The sequence below is a fragment of the Microtus pennsylvanicus genome, chromosome 8 (assembly GCF_037038515.1).
Source record: "Microtus pennsylvanicus isolate mMicPen1 chromosome 8, mMicPen1.hap1, whole genome shotgun sequence".
Classification (NCBI taxonomy): domain Eukaryota; kingdom Metazoa; phylum Chordata; class Mammalia; order Rodentia; family Cricetidae; genus Microtus; species Microtus pennsylvanicus.
The window spans coordinates 92,896,615-92,917,174 of NC_134586.1; the positions used below are offsets into that span (position 1 = coordinate 92,896,615).

General features: G+C 41.7%; 1 protein-coding gene across 1 annotated transcript in view; it reads left to right on the forward strand.

The window, feature by feature from the left end:
* Positions 1–20,560, forward strand: part of Nbas (NBAS subunit of NRZ tethering complex) — a 327,757-nt gene that overhangs the window by 268,356 nt on the left and 38,841 nt on the right. Inside the window, exons 45-47 of the mRNA XM_075984028.1 lie at positions 10,611–10,829; positions 13,599–13,801; positions 15,897–15,986. Coding sequence (XP_075840143.1) covers positions 10,611–10,829; positions 13,599–13,801; positions 15,897–15,986 — 512 coding nt within the window. The remainder of the gene's footprint in view (positions 1–10,610; positions 10,830–13,598; positions 13,802–15,896; positions 15,987–20,560) is intronic.

Below are 20,560 nucleotides of genomic sequence, written 5' to 3' on the forward strand. Positions count from 1 at the left end.
TTTTAAAATTATGCATTATAAAGCATTGGCAGGTCTTGTAATTAGGTTAAGCCATTGTAGTTAGCATTGAAAAGAAAACAACAAACAGAACACAGACTGGAGATTAGAACAAGAGGTATCATATTGCATCTCATCTTAGAGGTTGTATGCTTCATCAAAGTTCTATTTACTTTTAATATATGCATGTGTTTTTGAATATATGTGTACTCTCTAATTGAATTTTGATATACAGTCTTTCTTGTTCTGGGTATTGAACAAAATGTTTGAAGCTGCTGATGCAACTAATTGGCAAGTGGCTGAGTAACAAAACATACCAGGAATTAGCTTAAGCTATCCTTCAGGTTTTTACACATGCCATTGAAGTCCAGGCTTCCTTCCTTTCTTCCTTCAGTTCCATGCACCCCTTCTAGACTTTCCCTGGGTCCCAGAGCAGCCCCTCCCATCTCCCACATTTGCCACTGGGTCAGTCATTGAGTCGTTAGAGACTTGGGTCCCCAGAGCTTTTCATAGCGGTCACACACTTCCATTACTACTGAAATTAGCCAGGAGAAGCTCAGCAATATAGGGTGTCTTTCTTCTTTGGCAGTGTCTCTCCCATCCTGGCATAATACTCAGAGTGCCCAGGAATAGATGTCTCTATAGTCAGACTTAGCTATTTCAACACAGATGACAATACATTAGCAAAATGGCCCTGAACCCTGTGCTCTGTGTACCTAAGGGATCCTAAGATGACTTGCTTACCCTCTCCTGTGCTGGATATATAAAAATTGTATCCTACTTAGAGCTGGTTACAAAGAGGGCATAAGTCCCAGCATATTGTAAATAGTGACCTCTCCTTTGAAACTATTATGCAGTATAACAAATAGAAATTTGGGGTCTACCTGTCCTTTTACTCTACAAGGACAAATGCATCTTTGACGCACAGGATGAGTGCCCTTCTCAGACTGTCCCCAATTCATCCAAGTGAAGTGAAGCCGGAATGTGAGTAAAAGAGGTAAAGATAGATTCCATCTGGTAATACCGAACAGAAGGACGGGCACAGAGGAAATTGAGTTCCATTTTGCCTACACAGCAGGCGGAGGAGTTCAAATGCTGCTCTGGACTGAAGGAAGATACTGAGGATACTGGGAGCCAAGGGTGGAGCAACTACACCACCTGACTCTGCCTACTGGAAACAAACTTTTTGTTTATTTGACAGAAGGTAGGTTTTCAGAAGTAGGGCTAGCAACATCAGACCTGTCCTCTGCCTGTAAGGACTGCCAGTGTAAGAGCTGCCTCCTTGCGTGTTTCGGAGAAGCAGTATGTTTTCTGAGAGGATGCTGGGTGCTAGGAGAGTTGCAGTGCAAAGCGGGCAGGGTTTATAACTGCATGCCTCTAAGGAACGTCTCTTGAGAGTGAGGGCTACATGAGCCTATCACAAGGTGTGGGCTAGAAACAACAGTAAATCGGCCTAGAAGCTTTGAGCTTGTCATTAGACCTTTTAAAGGGCCCTCCGTGGAGAGATGAGCCATGCTAGGGTTTGGTCTGCTCAGGATTTAGATAGTCGTTTTGTGCTCAGAGTCTTGTTGTTTTCACTTTCATGTGATTTCAGCACCATGCAGCATGGTGATTTTTTGAGTCTGTTTTCTGTATGAGATGTGATTATGTCAATAAAAATTAACTTGGAAACATTTCTGAGACCATCAGCTTCTAATATTTTCTTTTTAAAATTTTGTGTTGAGCTACTACTACAATTATTGTATTTATTTAATAAGAGAAACATAGGTAAGCTGAATTTTTGCTATTAAATAAATAACACGAAAATAAATTGCAATTTCAAGTATACATCCTAGGAGGTGGGTGGGGTTTAATATTGGTCTTAATTAGTCTGTGAGTCCTTGGGTGACTATCACTTAATGCTAGATTGAGATCAGGATCAGCATCAATTCATTTATAATCTATATTTCTTTTTGTTTGGAGCACATGCTTCCTAGTTGAAGACCACTAGCCAGAGTAGAAAGTATCAATTGCTCAACATTTCCCATGAGGCCTTAACCTTCCCTGACTCTCTTCTAACCCACGCACGCAAACACACTTTATACTACTAGCAAGAGCTTTTCCAGGATAGTGTGGGATTGAGACTGGCATAGGAATAGTATTTCTCTTTGAGCATCAAACTTTGGGGATATTTTGATATTTTGAAAACCAATTTCTCCCATTTTCCTCTAATGTGCTGCCAGCTGCTGCTTTGCATCCATTTCTGGGCCCAGGAGGTTCCTTCAAATAGTGAGCCAGTGTTTTTGTTGAGGGTATGTTATCTCCCTAAGGTGTTTTAGAGCTCAGTAAAAGAGCAGGAGTAATGCTCATAGACCATTCTCTTTTATACTAGCCTTTGTTTAATTTCTTAATCTGCTTCTCTACCCAAAAGTCATCCCCTCCCTTTGCTCCCCCGAGCTATTTGTCCCCATCAAGTCCTAGGTCAGCCATAGCCTCCTTTTGATAGACTTCTGTTTTCCTAAGGCAGACTTTTTTCTCCTTTACTATCTACATACTTCATTTATATTCCTGTACCTCTTATAAATATTTAATTGTACCTCATCTTTCCTTTAGCATGCATGTTCGAAGGTAGAGTGTCTTAGTTTGCACTTGCTTCCCTGTGTGCCAAGGCCGGTCCTAGCACATGGTCGGTGTTGCAGTGTTGGGCATAAACATGGAGGAGGGAGGGAAGGAGTGAGGTGGGCTTGTAAATAGGAGCATGAAAAGAAAGACTGTCTATGCAATCATACTAAAATAAATTGTAATCAGTTTCAAATGAACTGGTGCTGAGAACATCTGAGTCCAATTCATTTTCTCGTGGCTTTCCTAATATTTTATAGAGCTGCTGTTGGCAGTGGAAACCACCAAGCCCAGTTTTCCACCATAGGAAGCAACTGGGTTTTCTTAAGCAACTCCCCTGCCTTTTTTTTTCTTCCAAATGCCAGCTTTATGTTAAAGTCCAGCCAGGCTCACTTTTGAAAGCATGTCTTCCTGGCGGGATGTCTCAGCCTTAAGGTACCTGCAACTGAACGCTGTCCCTGTGAATTTTGCATCAAGCCATTTCCCGAAAGCTCCACTACTAGATGTGTCATTCTCTGTCAGAGCTCCTTTCTCTGTATCCCAGGAATCAAGATCTAAGAACACTGCTTTTAGCCTGATTCTTAGGGCTCTGGTGATGTCACCCCGTCTCTTTCCTCCTCTTCTCTGGCATGTCTTTGTTGTGCCGTGCTTTCCAGCCAAGCTTGTGTGCTTGCAGCTGCCTGTGTGGTATTGACTGGTGACCTCTTCAGATCCTCTTTGGCCTCTCCTTTGGAAGGTCTCTCTCCAGCAGCTCCTTCCTACCTCCGCTCTGGATGGAGTGCTCCTCTAAAGACCTCAGTAGCTCCCTATAGCTGCCCTAGTTACAGAGTAGCCATGCTTCTTTGTAATGCCTTGTACTTCTTCATGTTTCCAACTAGACTGTGACATAGCCAGGGGCAAGGGCTTGATCTAATTCTGTGTTTTACCAGTACCCTGCCTGAGACAAAGGAACACTGTGTCTTGGAAAATGTCTGTCAGGTAAATAAATGGAACATTGCCAGTTGGCCTTCCTTGCACTCTTCCTATGCGACTTCTGATCCCTCTGGCCTGTCACTGTCCTGATGGTGTTTTGTTATAGCTCAGTTTGTATTATTGTATCCCATTCTTTAAACTGTTCTTTTTGTAGTTCTTGACTTCTTGGAGCCTTCCAGTGGGGTAGTGCACAGTTTTGATAATTTGCAGCCATTTGAGCATTCTGGACCATGAGTATTTAGGGAGCATGGTGCTTCATTGTACTTTATAGAGGTCCTTTTCTCTCCTGCTTGTTTATTAGAGTTGTTAAGCAGTTTCGCTGTAGTTCTTATACCACGAAGGGATACAAACTTAATAAACAGTTTTTATCCTGAAGGGCATTGCTTCAACAGTAAAAATACTGTGCCTATGAACTGCATAGAGGGAGTCAATGAGCATGGAGGTGACATCCAGGGGTCAGGAAAGTTCCTAGAGCCGAGTTTCTAAACTGATTGTAGAAGGACAAGGATGGAGGTCAGAGAAAAAGTGATGCTTGCCAAGGTAGTTCCCAGTGGGCTACATTTCCCATCCAGTCTGATCTGGACCAGGAACTTAGTGGTCAAAGCTCTGCGGTGTTGGCCCAGTCCCACCAGCACGTAGATGGCTCCTTTAGACACTGCGTGGCAGTTGGACATTCTGGCCTGTGGGGTTTGGAGACTTCTCTGTATGAAATGGGGGTGAAGTCCTTAAGTAGTCTAGACCCACATTCTGGGTCTCACCGTCTTTGTCTCTGTGACCCTACTCCCTCCTTCCACTTCAGTGGGGTTCTTCCTACCTCATTCCACAGTTCCATGTATAGTGCTATGAAAGGCCTGAGTCCTTGAAAATGTGCCCTCTTCCCTCAGACTGTGGGACAATGTCAAAGCCTCAGAACATCTGAGATGTCCACAAGCATCTAAGTTGTGGCTGTGGCAGGTACCGCCATACCAGAAACTTAGCTCAATTCATGTGGGCCTGATACCTATTAGCAGTGTGTACACAAGCTGCCATCTTTGGAGTCTTTGATTTGCTTACTTGTTTTGAGACATTTTCTTCAATTCCAAATTGAATTCCAAGATGTATCCTCCTTTCCACAATCTCTCTCAGTTTAAAGGGAGCTGCCTTCAGGCTATCAGGTTCCCGTGGTGATCTACCTCCTTAGTTGGATCGCTATCAGGTTCTCGTGTGATCCATATCTTTAGTTGGATTGCGGCAAAAGAATCAGCAAGTGTCACACCCTTGGTTTATCTTCCCCTGAAGCATTTTAATCTTCTGAGGGTTTTACCTGCCATTTGCTGTCTGTGGATTTCTCAGAATTATCTTCTACCACTGGCGTGTGAATAACAATTGTTTAACCATCTAAAGTCCTGAATTTCTGTAATATTTTTCTACTCTATTTGGTTCCTATATATAATCTGGATAGTAGTTTGATAGTATAATTTCTTATTTATAGTATTTGACCATAGAATCCTGTAACATCTAACACATACTGCCAATTTTGATATTCCAGCCTCTGTAGACTTTCATATTCATTAATATCCATATGCTATGTAGATAAATGCTCTGTTATACTATATAAGCATATGACATATGATATACTATATAAATAAAGGATATATAACTACACTATATGGATATGTGGTGTATGATAGACTGTGTGGATAAATGGTATATGATATGCTATATGGGTATATGGTATAAGATAAACTATATGGTATATGACATACTATGTGGATATATGCTATATGAGCTGCACCCCTAATGTAAATACAGTTTTACAGTGTCTGACTTGGCAACAAAACTACCCATGGCATTACTATTATCACCTGTTGTTTGTCAGAAACTGCAGTGCAAAAACTCATGGTCCTCCCTTGTCCAAATGGAATAAGAGACCTAAACCATGAATCACGTAAGACCCATGCTGGTGGGAGCCCTACCATCTTGTGTCAGTACCACATAAGTCCCACATGCTCTTAACTGCTACGGCTGAGGTAGAAAAAATGGACAACCATAATCCATGCATGTTTTTCTTGCCTTCCTTCCAAATGGCACAAGTCATGTCTGGTCAGATCTCATTGACTGGAATATGGCTGATCCCAACTGCAAGGAAGCCAACAAGCCCAGCTGGTAGAAGGGATGCTGGTGTCTGCTGAGCATGCCATCCATCCGTCACATTAGGGAACAAGTCATCATCGTGGCAACACTCCAGGAGAGGCCATGGTGTCTCCCAGTGCACTGACAGTGAATCTGGACACTCCATAGAGTTGGGCGTATTCTGAACATAGATCCGGGAAAATGTGCTGATGTCATTTCATCTCAACCCTTTCTCCTCCTCATATTCTGGTCACACATGCCTTCTTTATGAGCCAAGTTCATGCTTTTAATCTTATTTTTTTGAAACCTAAAAAACATATTATCAGTACCTATTTTTCATTAGTAAAAAGCTCAGTTGTTTACTTTAAAAGCTTTTTACAGTTATTACTGTGTGTATGTGGAGGTCAGAGGGCTACCTTTGGGGTTCAGCTCCCCCCCCCCAGCTCTTTCCTTCCACTTTGTGAGTTCCAGGGATTGAATGCTGCCTTAACCACAAGCACCTTCACTCACTTGGGCCATCTCACCTGTCCTAGCTAGCTACCTTTTTTAATTTCACAAACTCTACATTATTTTAATAGCAGAGGATAGCAAAAAATTATTATCTGTGTTATCATGTTAAAACTGTGTATTGATGACATGTTGATGGACCTCAAAAGTAATTTTAGTAATGAAGATATTGTGTGACTACCAGGTACAGTAAAGAAGCTGTTGTTTTTTACTTTGGTAAATTTTATTTTTCCCTTTATTCCTATCCCCTTGATCATAGTAAAGTGTAAAGTGGGTTTTTTGATCCTACTGCACGTACTGGCTTTGTGGGAGCCTAGGCCGTATGGATGCTCACCTTACGAGACCTGGATAGAGGTGGGCAGTCCTTGGGCTTCCCACAGGTCAGGGAACCCTGATTGCTCTTCAAGCAGATGAGGGAGGGGGACTTGATTGGGGGAGGGGGAGGGAAATGGGAAGCGGTTGCGGGGAGGAGGCAGAAATCCTTAATAAATAAATAAATTTAAAAAAAAAAGAAAGTTAAAAAAAATAAATGTTGGAAGAGAAAAAAAAAAGAAAATAAATGTCTAAATAAAGGTTTAGTGGTGAACTTCCAGTTCCTAAGCAGGCTCTGGAGTATCCCCTGGTGAACTTGTCCTTACAAAAAAAAAAAAAAAAAGGAGAAACCATGAGTTAAGTCAAATGCACGGTGGGATAAAAATTCTCCCATCCTTTAGCATAAAACTGTTTCTTACAGCCCTAGATAGCTCAGAACAATTACCTTAGGTTGTTTATTCACATTCAGTACAGTGCTATTTAGTTATTTTCAAATAGTTATTCTGAATCTGTTAAAGCAGGAAAAAGAAAGTGCCTTTTGTGATAATGCTGCAGAATGAGGATCAGCGTTTAAGCTGTTGATGGCAGTCAGGGCGACCGCCATACATTGTATGAGAGTGTGTGGTGCAGAGAGACAACGCTGGGTGATGCTGGGAACACCAGCTTACTGGACACTTAAGAAGCTGGGATGCACATAGCTTCCGGAGCAGAGGGCTTTTCAGTCGACTGAAGTGGGAGCTGAAGAACCTGCTGGATCTAGATTGACTGCATGTGTCTGCTGTTGAAATATGAGTAGAGATTTCTCTTGCCATAAAAAAGGAGCAAATACCCACTGAGGCACCAGTGACACCCAGGAGTTACAGACTCTGCATGTGACTGGAGACTGGAACATGAGTTGTCTTGAATTAGCCTGAGTTTCATGCTATGCAACTTGATGAGTTCATTTTAAAGGGGGTGGTATAAGAGTGTTACATGAGAAGTAGGAATATGAAAAGCTAGTGGATAGGGAGGAGGGCCTTTGTTGGAGTAAAACTCAGGCTCATTTATTGAGCTCTTTCTGTAGACTCTGAACTATAATGATTGTGTTATATACTGTGTTAATTGTTTAATACTGTATGTTAGATACCAGTGTTCACATCTTGTTGATGAAGGAACTAGAGCTTAAAAGTCTTTGTGAAGTTGTCAGACAGCTGGGACTACGTAGTACATCTTAGACATAAATTACCTGACTTTACTCCCTTCCAGTTACCTTCATCCCAGTGTTTGTCACTGTCAGTGAAACCTTGGTTGTCAACAACCTGCCTGGACCTCCATGCTCAGGACCCTGCCATTTCTCCCACCTCCAACACATAACTCCCTGCCTTTTCCTATCCTCTGGCTAGTTTTCTCTCAAGACTTCCCTCTACTGCACACCAGGTTGAAGACTGTTAGACAAGCTGGCATATTCAGATAAATCTCTAATTTCGTTTGTGGGGCAAAAAAAAGCATAAATGAGTTGAAAGAAGAGACTCACAGCACTGTTGTTCAGCCTTGATTGTCGCAGTGCTCAGCCAGTTGTGTGCTCTGGGACAGTGTCAGACCTAGGATGCAGAGAGGAGGCCAGAAGCCAGTTGTGTGCTCTGGGACAGTGTCAGACCTAGGATGCAGAGAGGAGGCCAGAAGCCAGTTGTGTGCTCTGGGACAGTGTCAGACCTAGGATGCAGAGAGGAGGCCAGAAGCCAGTTGTGTGCTCTGGGACAGTGTCAGACCTAGGATGCAGAGAGGAGGCCAGAAGCCAGTTGTGTGCTCTGGGACAGTGTCAGACCTAGGATGCAGAGAGGAGGCCAGAAGCCAGTTGTGTGCTCTGGGACAGTGTCAGACCTAGGATGCAGAGAGGAGGCCAGAAGCCAGTTGTGTGCTCTGGGACAGTGTCAGACCTAGGGTGCAGAGAGGAGGCCAGAAGCAAGTTGTGTGGTCTGGGACAGTGTCAGACCTAGGATGCAGAGAGGAGGCCAGAAGCAAGTTGTGTGGTCTGTGTCAGGACACTCTCTGGATGGCATGTGGTGTGGATTCCAGGTTTCCGTTTTGTATTTTCTCTGAGACAGAGTCTTAGTGTGGAGGCCAGGTGGGTCGAGTTTTCAGTTCCCATGCTTCAGCCTCTTGATTGGGCTCTATTCATGCACTGGATTCAAGTTTCATTCCTCTCTACTTTCCCCGACTTTGCATGCTCAGGGTGGAGGAGGGGAAGGTCTGCTGAGCAAACATATATGACATACTTGTAGTTTCTTGTATTACTTATAGTTTTGGTTTTGAGCCTCACCTTTAATGGCTGAGCCATCTCTCCAGTGTCTTGTGTTTCTAAACCACAGAGAGGAGCGTCGTACTGACTGAGAGGAAGGGCTAATGCCGCAGTTAATCCTGTCTGGTTAGGGCAGTGGTTCTCAGCCTTCCTCTGCTGCGGCCCTTTAATACAGTTCATGCTGTGTGACCCCAGCCATACAGTTATTTTGTTGCCACTACATAACTGCAATTTTGCTACTGTTATGAACTGTAATATAAATTACAGTGTAAATTTTGGACATAGAAGTTTGCCAGGGGTTGTGACCCACAGGTTGAGAACCACGTGAGTTGGAAGCGTGTGGATCTCATGCCATCAGCTTCGCAGAACCCAGGGGTAGAATGTAGACAATGTCAGCTGTCAACATTCAAACTAATCCTCTGAGATAGCCTGGAGTTTGGGTTGGGGAACATTGACTTTGAAGTGTAATCACTGGTGCCTGCGTTTTACTTTACTTCCATCTTTCAGAAATGGATCACTGACTAATTTTAAGAAGTAATCTGTAAATTTAAGATGTTGTCAAATACAAAACACTAAATCCTTTTGAGGATCTAGAAAAATTGGGCTCGGGTGGTCAACAGGAGACACTGTCGGAACTTGTCTGAAGGCACCTAGAGGTGCTCAGAGGAACTCCTCCTCCATCCCAGAAGGGGAAGCTTGGCTTTCTTTTATATTCTTGAAATGAGATGAATGCGATAGAAAGCTATAAGCCCTGTATGCCTAATGTGCAAGCTGCCTGCCGCATGTGGGGAACGAGGGAATGAGCACAACACTGTTAGACAGCCAGGAAAGCAGGCAGGAAAGCTTCTCAGAACCTGCACACTTTGTCACTAGTACTTTGTCATAGTAGTAGATATAGTATTAGGTGTAATATGTATTTGTATATATATATATATATATATATATATATATATAGCCAGACATGTTTTTCTGCAGATATTTTATAGACATGTTTATATGCACAGAAAATGTAGAATATATGGAAAAATTGGTTTTGTGTATAGATATAATTTAAGTTTTACTATAATTATGGTACAGATGATTTTCTGTCCTGATTCCTAAAATTTAATGTTTTGTGGAAGCACTGTAAAATTGCTCTCCTGGTTTCAGAGCTCTGGTTTTGATAACTGTACAGTATGCTGACCACTAATGCATTCTAACCTAGGTACTGTTATCCTTGTCAACTAGATTGCTTTTGAATTTTCCCTTTGGTAGTCTTATTCTAGTTAAAATCTTCATGACTCTGTGTCTGTGTTTCTTCCTCCGTCTTTCAACCCATCTCAGTTACTTTAGGAGGGTTTTTTTTTTTTTGAGACAAGATTTTAGTACTTAGCCCGTGATGACTTCAAACTTAAAATACTTCTGCCTCCACCTAGAAAGAGCTGGGTTGCTGACATGCACCAGCTCACCCAGCAGACCATGGGTCTTCATTTTTTTACTTGACAGTGAGTAAATGCTCAGAGCTGGAAATTCTAACTATAAATGGCTCTGTGTCTTGGCCCTTCGGCCAAGAGTCAGTGTGATGTCTAGTTTCATCCTTTCCATTCTTAACCTTCTCTGACTGTTGTCGTTGTTTACACTGTCTTTACAACTGAGGAGAAGAAATAGTATGTCACCATTTTTGTTTCCTCCAGAGGAGGAAAGAAAACCCAAGCCAAAACAAATCAGTGGAAGTGCTGACCACTGGTTAATTTATGTTAAAATTTAACTTTTCTTCTATCCCTCAATACCTACTGAATGTGCCAAATATAATACTGGCTTTTATTCCTGACTTTTTTTTATTGCGTTTTTGAAGCTGTCTGTAGAAGCACGTGAAGAGATGACCAGAAAGGCCATTAAGACAGTCAGGCATTTCATAGAGAAACCAAGGAAAAGAAATTCAGAAGACGACCCCCAGGAAAGTCGCGAATCTCGGGTCACCTATGCAGATGCCTTGGCTCACCTGGAGACATCACTTGCCCACCTGGAAACCCTCAACCACAGCTTCATCCTCGGTCTGAAGAACAGTGAGCAGGTATGAAATACAAACCTGGGGATGACTGGGGTGGCGCCATGTCTGTTCTGTTTACCTCAAAGCCACATTCGTAGCTCTGTTAGCTCCTAGCTCCTGGAAGAGACATGTGAAATAATCATTTTATAAATGGAAAGACCTTATTTCTGCCATGGTTTTAAAGGTTTCAGTCTGTGGGCCTCTTTGCTGAAAGGCCTATGGTAGCTGTGATGGAGCAAAACCACTCCAGTCATCATTAAGAAGGGGGACAGAGACAAAAGACAGGAGTCCCACTGTGCTCTTCAGCCCTACTGCCCTCTCGCTGGATCATGTCTCCTAAAAGGTCTCACCGCCTTATCCTTAAATGGAGTCCTCTGTGGGATGTGAAGACCCAGCCGGAACAGTGTGCTGTTAGGACTGTAGAATGAAAAGCGGTCCTTGAGTCTTCACTTTGTATTCCTATCACGAATATACCCTTGTGCCTGGAGGTTGGCACATCCCAGTCAGCCTTCCACTTTGTCCGCAAGGACTCTTCTGCTTTCCTTGAGGAGATTACATTTAAGTGTAGCCACTGCAATATATCATAACAAACGCTGGTATTCTATAATATCGTTGAAATTTTGCTAATGTTCAGATTTCATGTGGGGGCTTTAAAAAATGAAGTATTGTTCAGGGTTATTTGTTGCAGAATATTATTTTAAGGTGTGTTGCTTTTGTTTATGCTGCATTTGTTTAACTCTGTGAAGCTGTGATTCTTTGCCTGTTTAAAGCACCTGATGGTCTAATAAAGAGCTGGATGGCCAATAGCAAGGCAGGAGAGGGGATAGGCAAGGATGGCAGGCAGAGAGAATAAATAGAAGGAGAAATCTGGAAGAGAAGAAAGAGCAGGTAGAACAAGAAGAGGAGGAATTCGGGGGCAGACACTGGACCAGCCGTGGAGTAGGAGTGAAAGGGAGATACACACAAGTAAGGAAAAGAAAAGGCCCGGAGGAAAAAGGTAGTCGGGGTAATTTAAATGAAGGCTGGCAAGAAACAAGCCAAGCTAAGGCCGGGTGGTCATAAGTAATAATAAGCCTCCGTGTGTGTTTGCTTGGGAATTGGGTGTTGGGCCCCCCAAAAGAGCAAACACAGCCAACAGTTATCAGGGAAACTACACAGACTGGAAAGCGGTGCTGTTGTCTAGTGGCCCTGTGCAATTATATGTGACCACGGCAACGTGCTGGAAACCACAGCTGGGGCTGCCTTCCTCAGTTATTTCTTGTAATGTTGGTTTTTACAGATACATTTAAAGAGAAACAATACAGCATGGGTGGAAAATGACTTCTAAGTCCTAATCTCAGCTCCTTTCTTGAGTAGCCATGTGTCTTTAGGCATGCTGTTTAGTGCCTTGGATCTTCAGTTACTTTTTGGATAAGACAGAACTAATAAAACGTACTTGTACGACTATTTTTGGAAATATTTAATTAAATACCATCTATATAACACTTGGGATTATATAGTTGTTGTCCAAAACACCTGTAATGCTTCAGAGTTCAGTAAAAAACAGTGCAGTTCAGCTTCCATACTGTCTGCGCCTGACACTGCAAATGGCCTGATTTTTATGTCATCCTTTGCTGGTGGCCTTGTCAGAGGAGCAGCAGGTAGCACTAGAATTCAGGAGTTTGGCCCACCGGGATGCAAAGTATTGATGGGTAGATCTTGGATAGGCAAGGCCCTGAGGGCTTTGGCTTCAGAATGTCTCTTGCAACTGCTGTGCCATTACGCTTGCCACTGCCATTTTCCTCTGGTATCTGGCATGGTGTGACTGAGTCGGGGGTAAGGAAGGTCGATCCCCACTGTCTTTAATGAAGTGTGACTATCTCAAAGAAATATCCTGTTGCACGGGGCATTTTTACCAGTGCATTATTATGAAGATAATTTCCTCTTAAGCTGAACTGTTTAACTGAAGTAATGGTTTTATATAGTGTTGGTTTAAATAGAATTTTGATGATTAAGAGTTTCTAACAAACATAGTAAGGGATTGTGATAGAGGTTAGTTTAGTGGGATAATTAATATAGGTAGGGTATAGTGTTGCCTCCACCCTGATAAAGCAGGAGCTGAAGAAGATAGAAAATGGGAACAAGGAATTGTCATGCAGCTAGGACTTATGAGTTTCTTTTGAGAGCCATATACACTGTGGTTTAGGTTAATGATTAGGGACAATCAAGTCCTAGGAGTTAGTTCAAGTTCTTCTGATATCGGGAGATGAGTTCATGGGTTTCAGTGTGCATCAAGCTAAAACAAGCTTTAAATAATGGACTTGGAAAACAAAGAATTGGATGGTTAGTTAAGATAATTGGACTGGCCGGGCAATAGAAGGGAGTCAACAGGAAGCAGTGGATAAGGAAGTGATTAGGAAGTAATGAGAAGGGAGGCCTCAGGAAGTAGTGGAAGAAAGTCTTCCGAAAAGAGAAGGAAAAAAACCAAGGTAGAAGAACAGAACAGATAACAAACGGAGTAGAACAAGCAACCGAAAGAATAATAAAACAGAAGAGAAGCTTTTATCCCTCAGAAAAGAAATCTGTGTATTTTTTTCTTGCTGACTCAAAATCTGGTTTCCAGTCTCTCCAAACTGTGGAAGGCTGTACCTTGGTAGAATTCACAACACCCTCTGTTCACAAGACCATTCTGTCCCTTGGTGTGCTATTGATGATAGGAATATATTTTGTTTGTGGACCTTCAAAATATACTTTGTGTATGTAACACATTTAACTTATTAAAATTTCAGTGCTGATTGCTTTTTTCCCCCTCAGGAAATACTACAGAAATACAGTTACCGCTACGATCTATCCCGCTCAGAAAAAGGGAAACTTCATGAGCAAGCTGTAGCTATGTGTTTAGATGGCCAGCCTCTAAGGATGATTCAGCAGCTGCTAGAAGTGGCCATTGGTCCTATCAACATCTCACCCAAGGATGTAGTGCATAGTGCAATCACAAAAATAATTTCTGCATTGAGGTAAGCTATAAAATAACAATTACAGAAGACCTCAGGTTGTATTTCACCAATAGTAATACCCACCCTATAATCATTATGGAGCTAAACCCTCCTCATGCATTTAGAAGTATATCATATTTTCAAATGTTTTACAAACCTGAGTGATCACTTCTAGCGTATTCAAACTCTTAATGGAGAACCATGAATATGTCCTCCCTGGTATTATATATATATAACATGCTATGAAGTCAATTCCTGGTTGGACTCCTTCACTGCTGCGCATTATCGAGAGGCAAGAGAAAGGCCAAATGTCATGTAAAGTGGGTAGCCAAGAGCCAGATTGCCCCATCGCTTCAATGTGTCTACTCATCTCCTTCGTTTTCTAATTCCCCTTCTTGGAGACAGTGAGAAATGGTGTCCAAGTGGTTCTTTTGATTAACTCAAGTCACAACTGATCCAGGTCAGAAGTTAGGCACTGGCCGTGTTGGGGCATCGTTTACCTGCCGTGAGTGGTGTAAGCTTGGCAGTGGAGAAGTTCTTGCTTCCTGTTCCCACACAGGCCCTTTAGTGCACAGCAAACAAGACTGGGAAGGAGAAAAGTGAAGCTAAAGGGAATAATGAGGCGTCATGCGCTTTTTGTGAATAATGTAATTAGGCTAAGAGATTTAGTTGTATTTAATTTATTCTCCTTTTAAGCATTCTTTGTAATTCTGTATTGCTCTTGAGGAACTTTTTGATTAAATGCATGTCAGTTTTCTGAAGCTAAACTGAAATCAAATGAGCCTTTATCAGTTTAATTACCCCAGCCTCATCCAGTTTTCACATTAGTGCTCTGAGCTACCTAGTAATTTTATGCAGAGGAGACGGAATGCGGCAGCACTTCACTTTAGAAATAACAAATTCCACATTAATAACGCTTTGTTCTATTAGTCTGTTGTGATTTCTCTGCTGTTACTTAGAGGAACCACTCATTGCCAAATGATAACAGATATTTATTTGCCATGTTTTGTACCTTTTAGTTTATAATTATAGTTTCTTAACCAGATAAAGCTTATAAAATAAACATTTAGAAAAATGAACGCCTTTATGGCGTTTCTGCTCCTAGAGACTTGGTTTGAATCTCGTCTGTTTGATCAGATTGCTTCTAATGGCAGAGCACTGAAGACATTTGACCAATGTGAGTTTAAAACTTTCAGTGTTGGAAGGCTCAGGATCATGGAGAGATCAAATTCTGTACTCTCAGGGCCAAGGACACTGTTGGGGGAGGCCCCTGCATGTACCTCAATTAAGTTTAGTGGGCGTAAGCACAAAATGACAAAGACCTGGAAGTAACTAAGTCCAGCAGGTGGTTTAAATCCAAAAGTATTTTGGAAATACATATAAAATTTCTTTTTCCTCCTTTGTACTTTGAGAATTTGTGAGAGTTCTAGTCAATGTGTAAATACTGTTCCATTTTGTTTTCTTTAACTTTCTTTTTATTATTTCTTTGTGTCTTTAACAGTATGCCTCCTAATCCTACCCATCACCCCCAAAATAAAAGAAAATAAAATTTAAGAGAGAGAGAAAAAAGAGAATCTCATCATAGAAACCCATCTGTAATTTGTTGGAACATGGGGTGGGAGTAGAGATGTGGGGGAAGGGGTCAGTCCTGTGGACCCAGGGCTTGAAGTCCAGGAAGAGTCCCAGTGAAGGACTGGTGTTGATGGTATAGCAGAGACCAGGGAAGTCAAACCAAAACAATGATTTTTTGCAAAGAATGCCTGCATGTGGATAAAGGGGTCTACTGCATAAATATTGTTTTGTAAAAGCCCCAAGCTGGTGGATTTAAAATATTAATATATTTAATGTTTAAAATGCTTTAATGTTCAGTTGCTTTTGAATGACAAAGCAGGGTAAATTGTTCTGGTAGAAATGTGTTCATGGATTAAATCTTGAGGGCCTTAAGGGAAGCCAACTTTTCCATCCTCGACACTTCCCTCGAGCACAGAGCGGTGAGGGAGCACCACACCACACCATAATCCCCCTGGGTTTACCTGAGTGTGCCAATAGAAAGTGTAATTTTGAGGATTCGATTGATTGACCCCTTCTGACTCAAGTATTCTCTTTCTCATCACAGTGGCAGTAGTGCTGAACTCTTTGGGCCACGTGACCCCCTCCAGGTTCTGGAAGGTGTTGTTGGGGCAGTCCATACCAGTGTGGACAACGGGTAAGATCAGGATTGCTTGTCCACCTCCACTGAACAGCTTTCTTCATGATTTAGTTACTTTACTGTTGCTGTGAAGAGACACCATGATCATGACAACTTTTAAAGTGAGCATTTTACTGCATACAGTTTCAGGTTAGTTCATAACCATCATGGCTGGGAGCATGGCAGCAGGCAGGTGAACAGGCGGCTGCTGAAGCAGCTGCTAGGAGTTAGAGGGTGAGAGGGAGCTAGAATGGGCATGGCTTGTGACATAGGTCATCAGGAAGGCCACACTTCCTAGTCCTTCTCAAAACAGTTCCACCAACTAGGGACCAGTAATTCAAATATATGAGCCAATGGAGGGCATTTTCATTTGAACCACTACATTTTACTCCCTGGCTCCCATAGGCTTGTAGCCATATCATATTGCAAAAATGCGTTTAGTCCAACTTTAAAAGTATCCATTGCTTTCCACAGTTTGAACACATTTCAATGTCAAAATTCTCTTCTGAGACTCAAGGCAATCTGTTACCTACAACCTCCTGTAAATTCACAAAGCAGATTCCCGGCTTGCAACATGCAATGTCATAAGAATGTTCATTAATTACCATTTCAAAATTGAGGAAAGGGCTCAGAGTGTAGAAATATTGGAATGTTCATGGTCTGGTTTGTCTGCTGTGCATATACAGCTGAACTTTTTACCTGCTTTCTCCCTTCTATCTATAATAACTACCTTTTCCATATTTTAGGAGTAGTCATGTCCTTTTATTTTATTTTTTTTTTTCCTTTTTCATTCATGGACCAAAGTAATACCAAAACCCAGCAGGGTAAGCTCCAAACTCCATGTCCCACGTCAAAGGGATTAGATGGCTCTTTAGATCTTCCCTTCATTCCAGGATTGTTGACTGCAACACATTTGTCTCTCTTGGGCTGGATCCAATCTTTGTATGCAGCTCTCACTGACAGATCTCTCATGGCTCTGACATCTACAACATCTTGAAGATGTTGAAAATCCAGGCTTCACCTTCACAGCCTCACAAAATAGCATCTCTGGGCATCCATGTAGGAACTCCCCTGGCACATACCTGGACTCAGTGGCCTTCCTTAACTGTGATAGAAGATTCCAGAACCCCTCTACTCCTGTATCTTTCAGGACTTTAAAGGCAGAAGCAGGGCACTGATGCTTGGGTGGAGCCTGATCCCTCCTTGAATTACATTTGCATAAATTTTGATTTGTTGATATAATTCTTGTTGAATAACCTTGCCCTTGCTTGAGGAGAGGATTCCTTAGGCATTTTGCTTTTACAATGTAGGTGTTTGACCGGATAGAGTCTTGCCCTGAAGGTGCCTTTTATTCCACTAAACTTTCGGCTTTTCATTATATTTCTTGTCTCTTTGAAAATAAGACTTGGTTCCAACATTACATTTCTTGGTTCCCTTTTCCTTCTTGAGCTATACATTTGATATTTCTTTTGCCCTACTTAGTCTCTTTCATTATAGATCTACATAAGGGTGATCATGAACAGCTACATGATACATTCGATAAATCTCTTCTGCCAATATTAGTCCAAAAACCAGTTTTAGTCTCAGGAAGATTATTAGGACAAGACCAAAAATCAGCTGCATTCTTGGTCAAAATATTACTGTTTCTTATATTGTTCCCCTCCAAAATGTCTTGAACTGGGTGTCACTGCTTACATTGTTCTTTGCACTTCTGCCTTTCAAGTTCCTACTAGGGTGTTCCATTAAGCTCTACTTAAAGTACTCAATCACTTTTCTAGTTCAAAGTCCCAGTGTCTTGCATTTGGCTCCAAAACAACAGCATGGTCAGGCCTATTAAAGTCCCTGGTACCAATTTCTGTCTTAATTACTCTTCTATAACTGTGAAGAGACCATGACAAAATCAACTTATAAAAGAAAGCATGTACTTGGGGCCTTGATTACAGTTTCAGAGGTTGAGTCCATGACCATTGTGGTAGGGAGTAGTGAAGGAGGCAGTCAGGCCTGGTATTAAAGCTGTAACTTTGAACTTATCTACAATCAGGAGGTAGAACAGGAGTGAGGTGGTCCTCAGAGCCCACCCCCAGTGTCACACCTTCTCCAGTAAAGCCACCCCTCCTAATGCTTCCCAAACCGCTTTAACAATTTGAGACCAAGTATTCAAACATGAGCCTGGGAGGAAATACTCATTCAAACCACAACAACCACTTAACAAGTGTGCAAATCCTTGGAGATTCCAGTAGTCTTTGTTCAGTAGTGTAGATGGAGATTGCTTGTTCATTTCCTGACCAACTTGACAGAAATAATCACACAGAAACTGTATTAGTTAATACTGTTTTGATAATAGCTTAGGCTTCTTATTAACTAACTCTTACATTTTAAATTAATTCATTCCTATTATTTTATATTTTACCAGTAAGATTCCTGGGCAACTCTCTCCTTCAGCAGCTACATGGTATCTCCTTGACTCATCCTTCTTTTCTCTTCTATTTCTGCTTCGAATTACCCCCTTGTTCTGTTCTGCTGTCATAGGCCCAAGCAGCTTTTTTATTCATTAGCCAATAAAAACAACACTTATGCAGAAGGACTTCCCACACCAGAGTAGTCCTTGTTCCAGCTGATACCCACATCTATCCTGCCTGGCCTCTCCTCAGCTAGCAGGTTTTCTATTGAAAATAATAGCAAAGAAGGGTTTAGGAAGCTTCCTCACTGAGTAATAAAATGCCTTTCTGTCTAATTATTATTTAAGTACACATATGTTTCATATAGTTTCAATAAAGATATATGGGCACTTATGTATTCTACTCTGTTGGCTTATAACCCTTCTCACTTATCTTTGTGAATTTAATTCTTAGGATGGTTAGTCTAGCTACATATGTTATTGCTGCATTCAGGAATTGGTATAAAAGTTCAACACTTGCCAGGGGCAATAGAACCAAGCTCTGCTTGACTCTAAAGTCCGGGGTTAATATGTAAATGCTGTGACAGTATGCCTTTATGAGCTTGATTTTTCCCCAGGCTTGATAGGATATAAGATAAGCTGTGTCAATGAATATGAGAAAGTATTGCAAGCAGGACCCTCTATTTTCTCTGCCCCTTACCTTGTATAGTTTTTAAACCTCCTTTGCTTGTGGATTTTCAAGTAAAGATACGTGAAAATAGCTGTAGTGATGCCCAATTCAGATCTCTTATTTGAGGAGGTATATGTTTATTCTCTACTGTGTCTCCTACACTACTAAGTCATACAAAGTTATAGATGGTATAGGAGTAACTTCTAAGCCCAGGGATCTAATAGTTTTGCAGAGAAGACAAGCTTACACATAACCCTGGTAACTACTGTAGACTGGAAAGTACCATGCTGGACACAGAATGGAGAACAAGAGAGGGCAGAGTTGGAAATGCAGTGGGTAACAGAGGCCCAGTCTCTGAATGGAGTCTGTTGGGAGGAGAGGGTGATGATATTCTAGCTGAGACTCTGCCTGGACAGGGCAGATGCGTCAGGTGGGAAAGCAGGTACACTGAGTCACCTCGGTATTGCACACACTGCTGCCGTTTTAGTGCCAGCACCCAGGGAAGGAACCCTTGTCAGCAGACAGCTTCTCTCAAGTGGGGTTGGCTCTGGGTTCTGGGCTGTCAAGATGACGTGTAGACCAAGACTGCATTTTGTTTCCCAGCTGTCCTGACCTGAATAATCACACAGAATCTTTATTAATTACAACACTACTTGGCCGATGGCTCAGGCATATTTCTAGCTAGCTCTTACGTCTTAAATTAACTTGTTTCTATTATTCTATGTATCACCACGAAGTTGTGGTCTACTGGTAAGGTTCCGACACCTTTCTCCTTCGTCAGCTACATGATGTCTGCCCAACTCTGCCTTTTTTCTCCCTTGTCTCTACTTGGATTTCCTGCTTGCTATATTCTGCCCTTTCATAGATCAAAACAGTGTCTTTATTAACCAATGGTAATAAAAAAATATTCACAGCATACAGAGGGGAATCCCACATCATCAAGGCTCTCTCTGCTACTGCATAAGGCCTCTGCAAGTAAATTCTAAAATCTTGTCTACCTGAGGTCATCTCACAGTTAAAGACAATGTTTTTCCCATGAACTTCTAGCTAGATACACTGAAGAATGTACCTGGGGACCTCGGAATACAGGCTATTTATTTTTTAAAGCTCCAAAAAGACTTTAGGGAGTAGAGAAGCAGAACAAGAGCATCCTTTGCATTCCAGAGACAGACTAACAAAAGATTTTTGGGAAAAGCTTCAGTGGATTTGTTTGTCATTGTGACGCCTGTGTTCAGCTGGATGTGCGGTGATGCTTGTTCAAGACATGGTGCCTTTGGAACAGTGTTTGAATTTTAGAAATGAGTTCCTATAATTTGATTATGTATTTGAAACATCAATTAAAAATTAGATTAAGTCTCTCTAAAATATCAGATGTTATTAACTGAACAATAAACTTAGGAATAAAAGAGTCCAACACAACTGTTTGGAAAGTGTTACGATCATCTTTCTGTATCTCATCAGTAACTGAAGTTTCTGCTGTAGTATGAGGTAATATGTCTCAAATGACTTAGTTGCAAGATACAG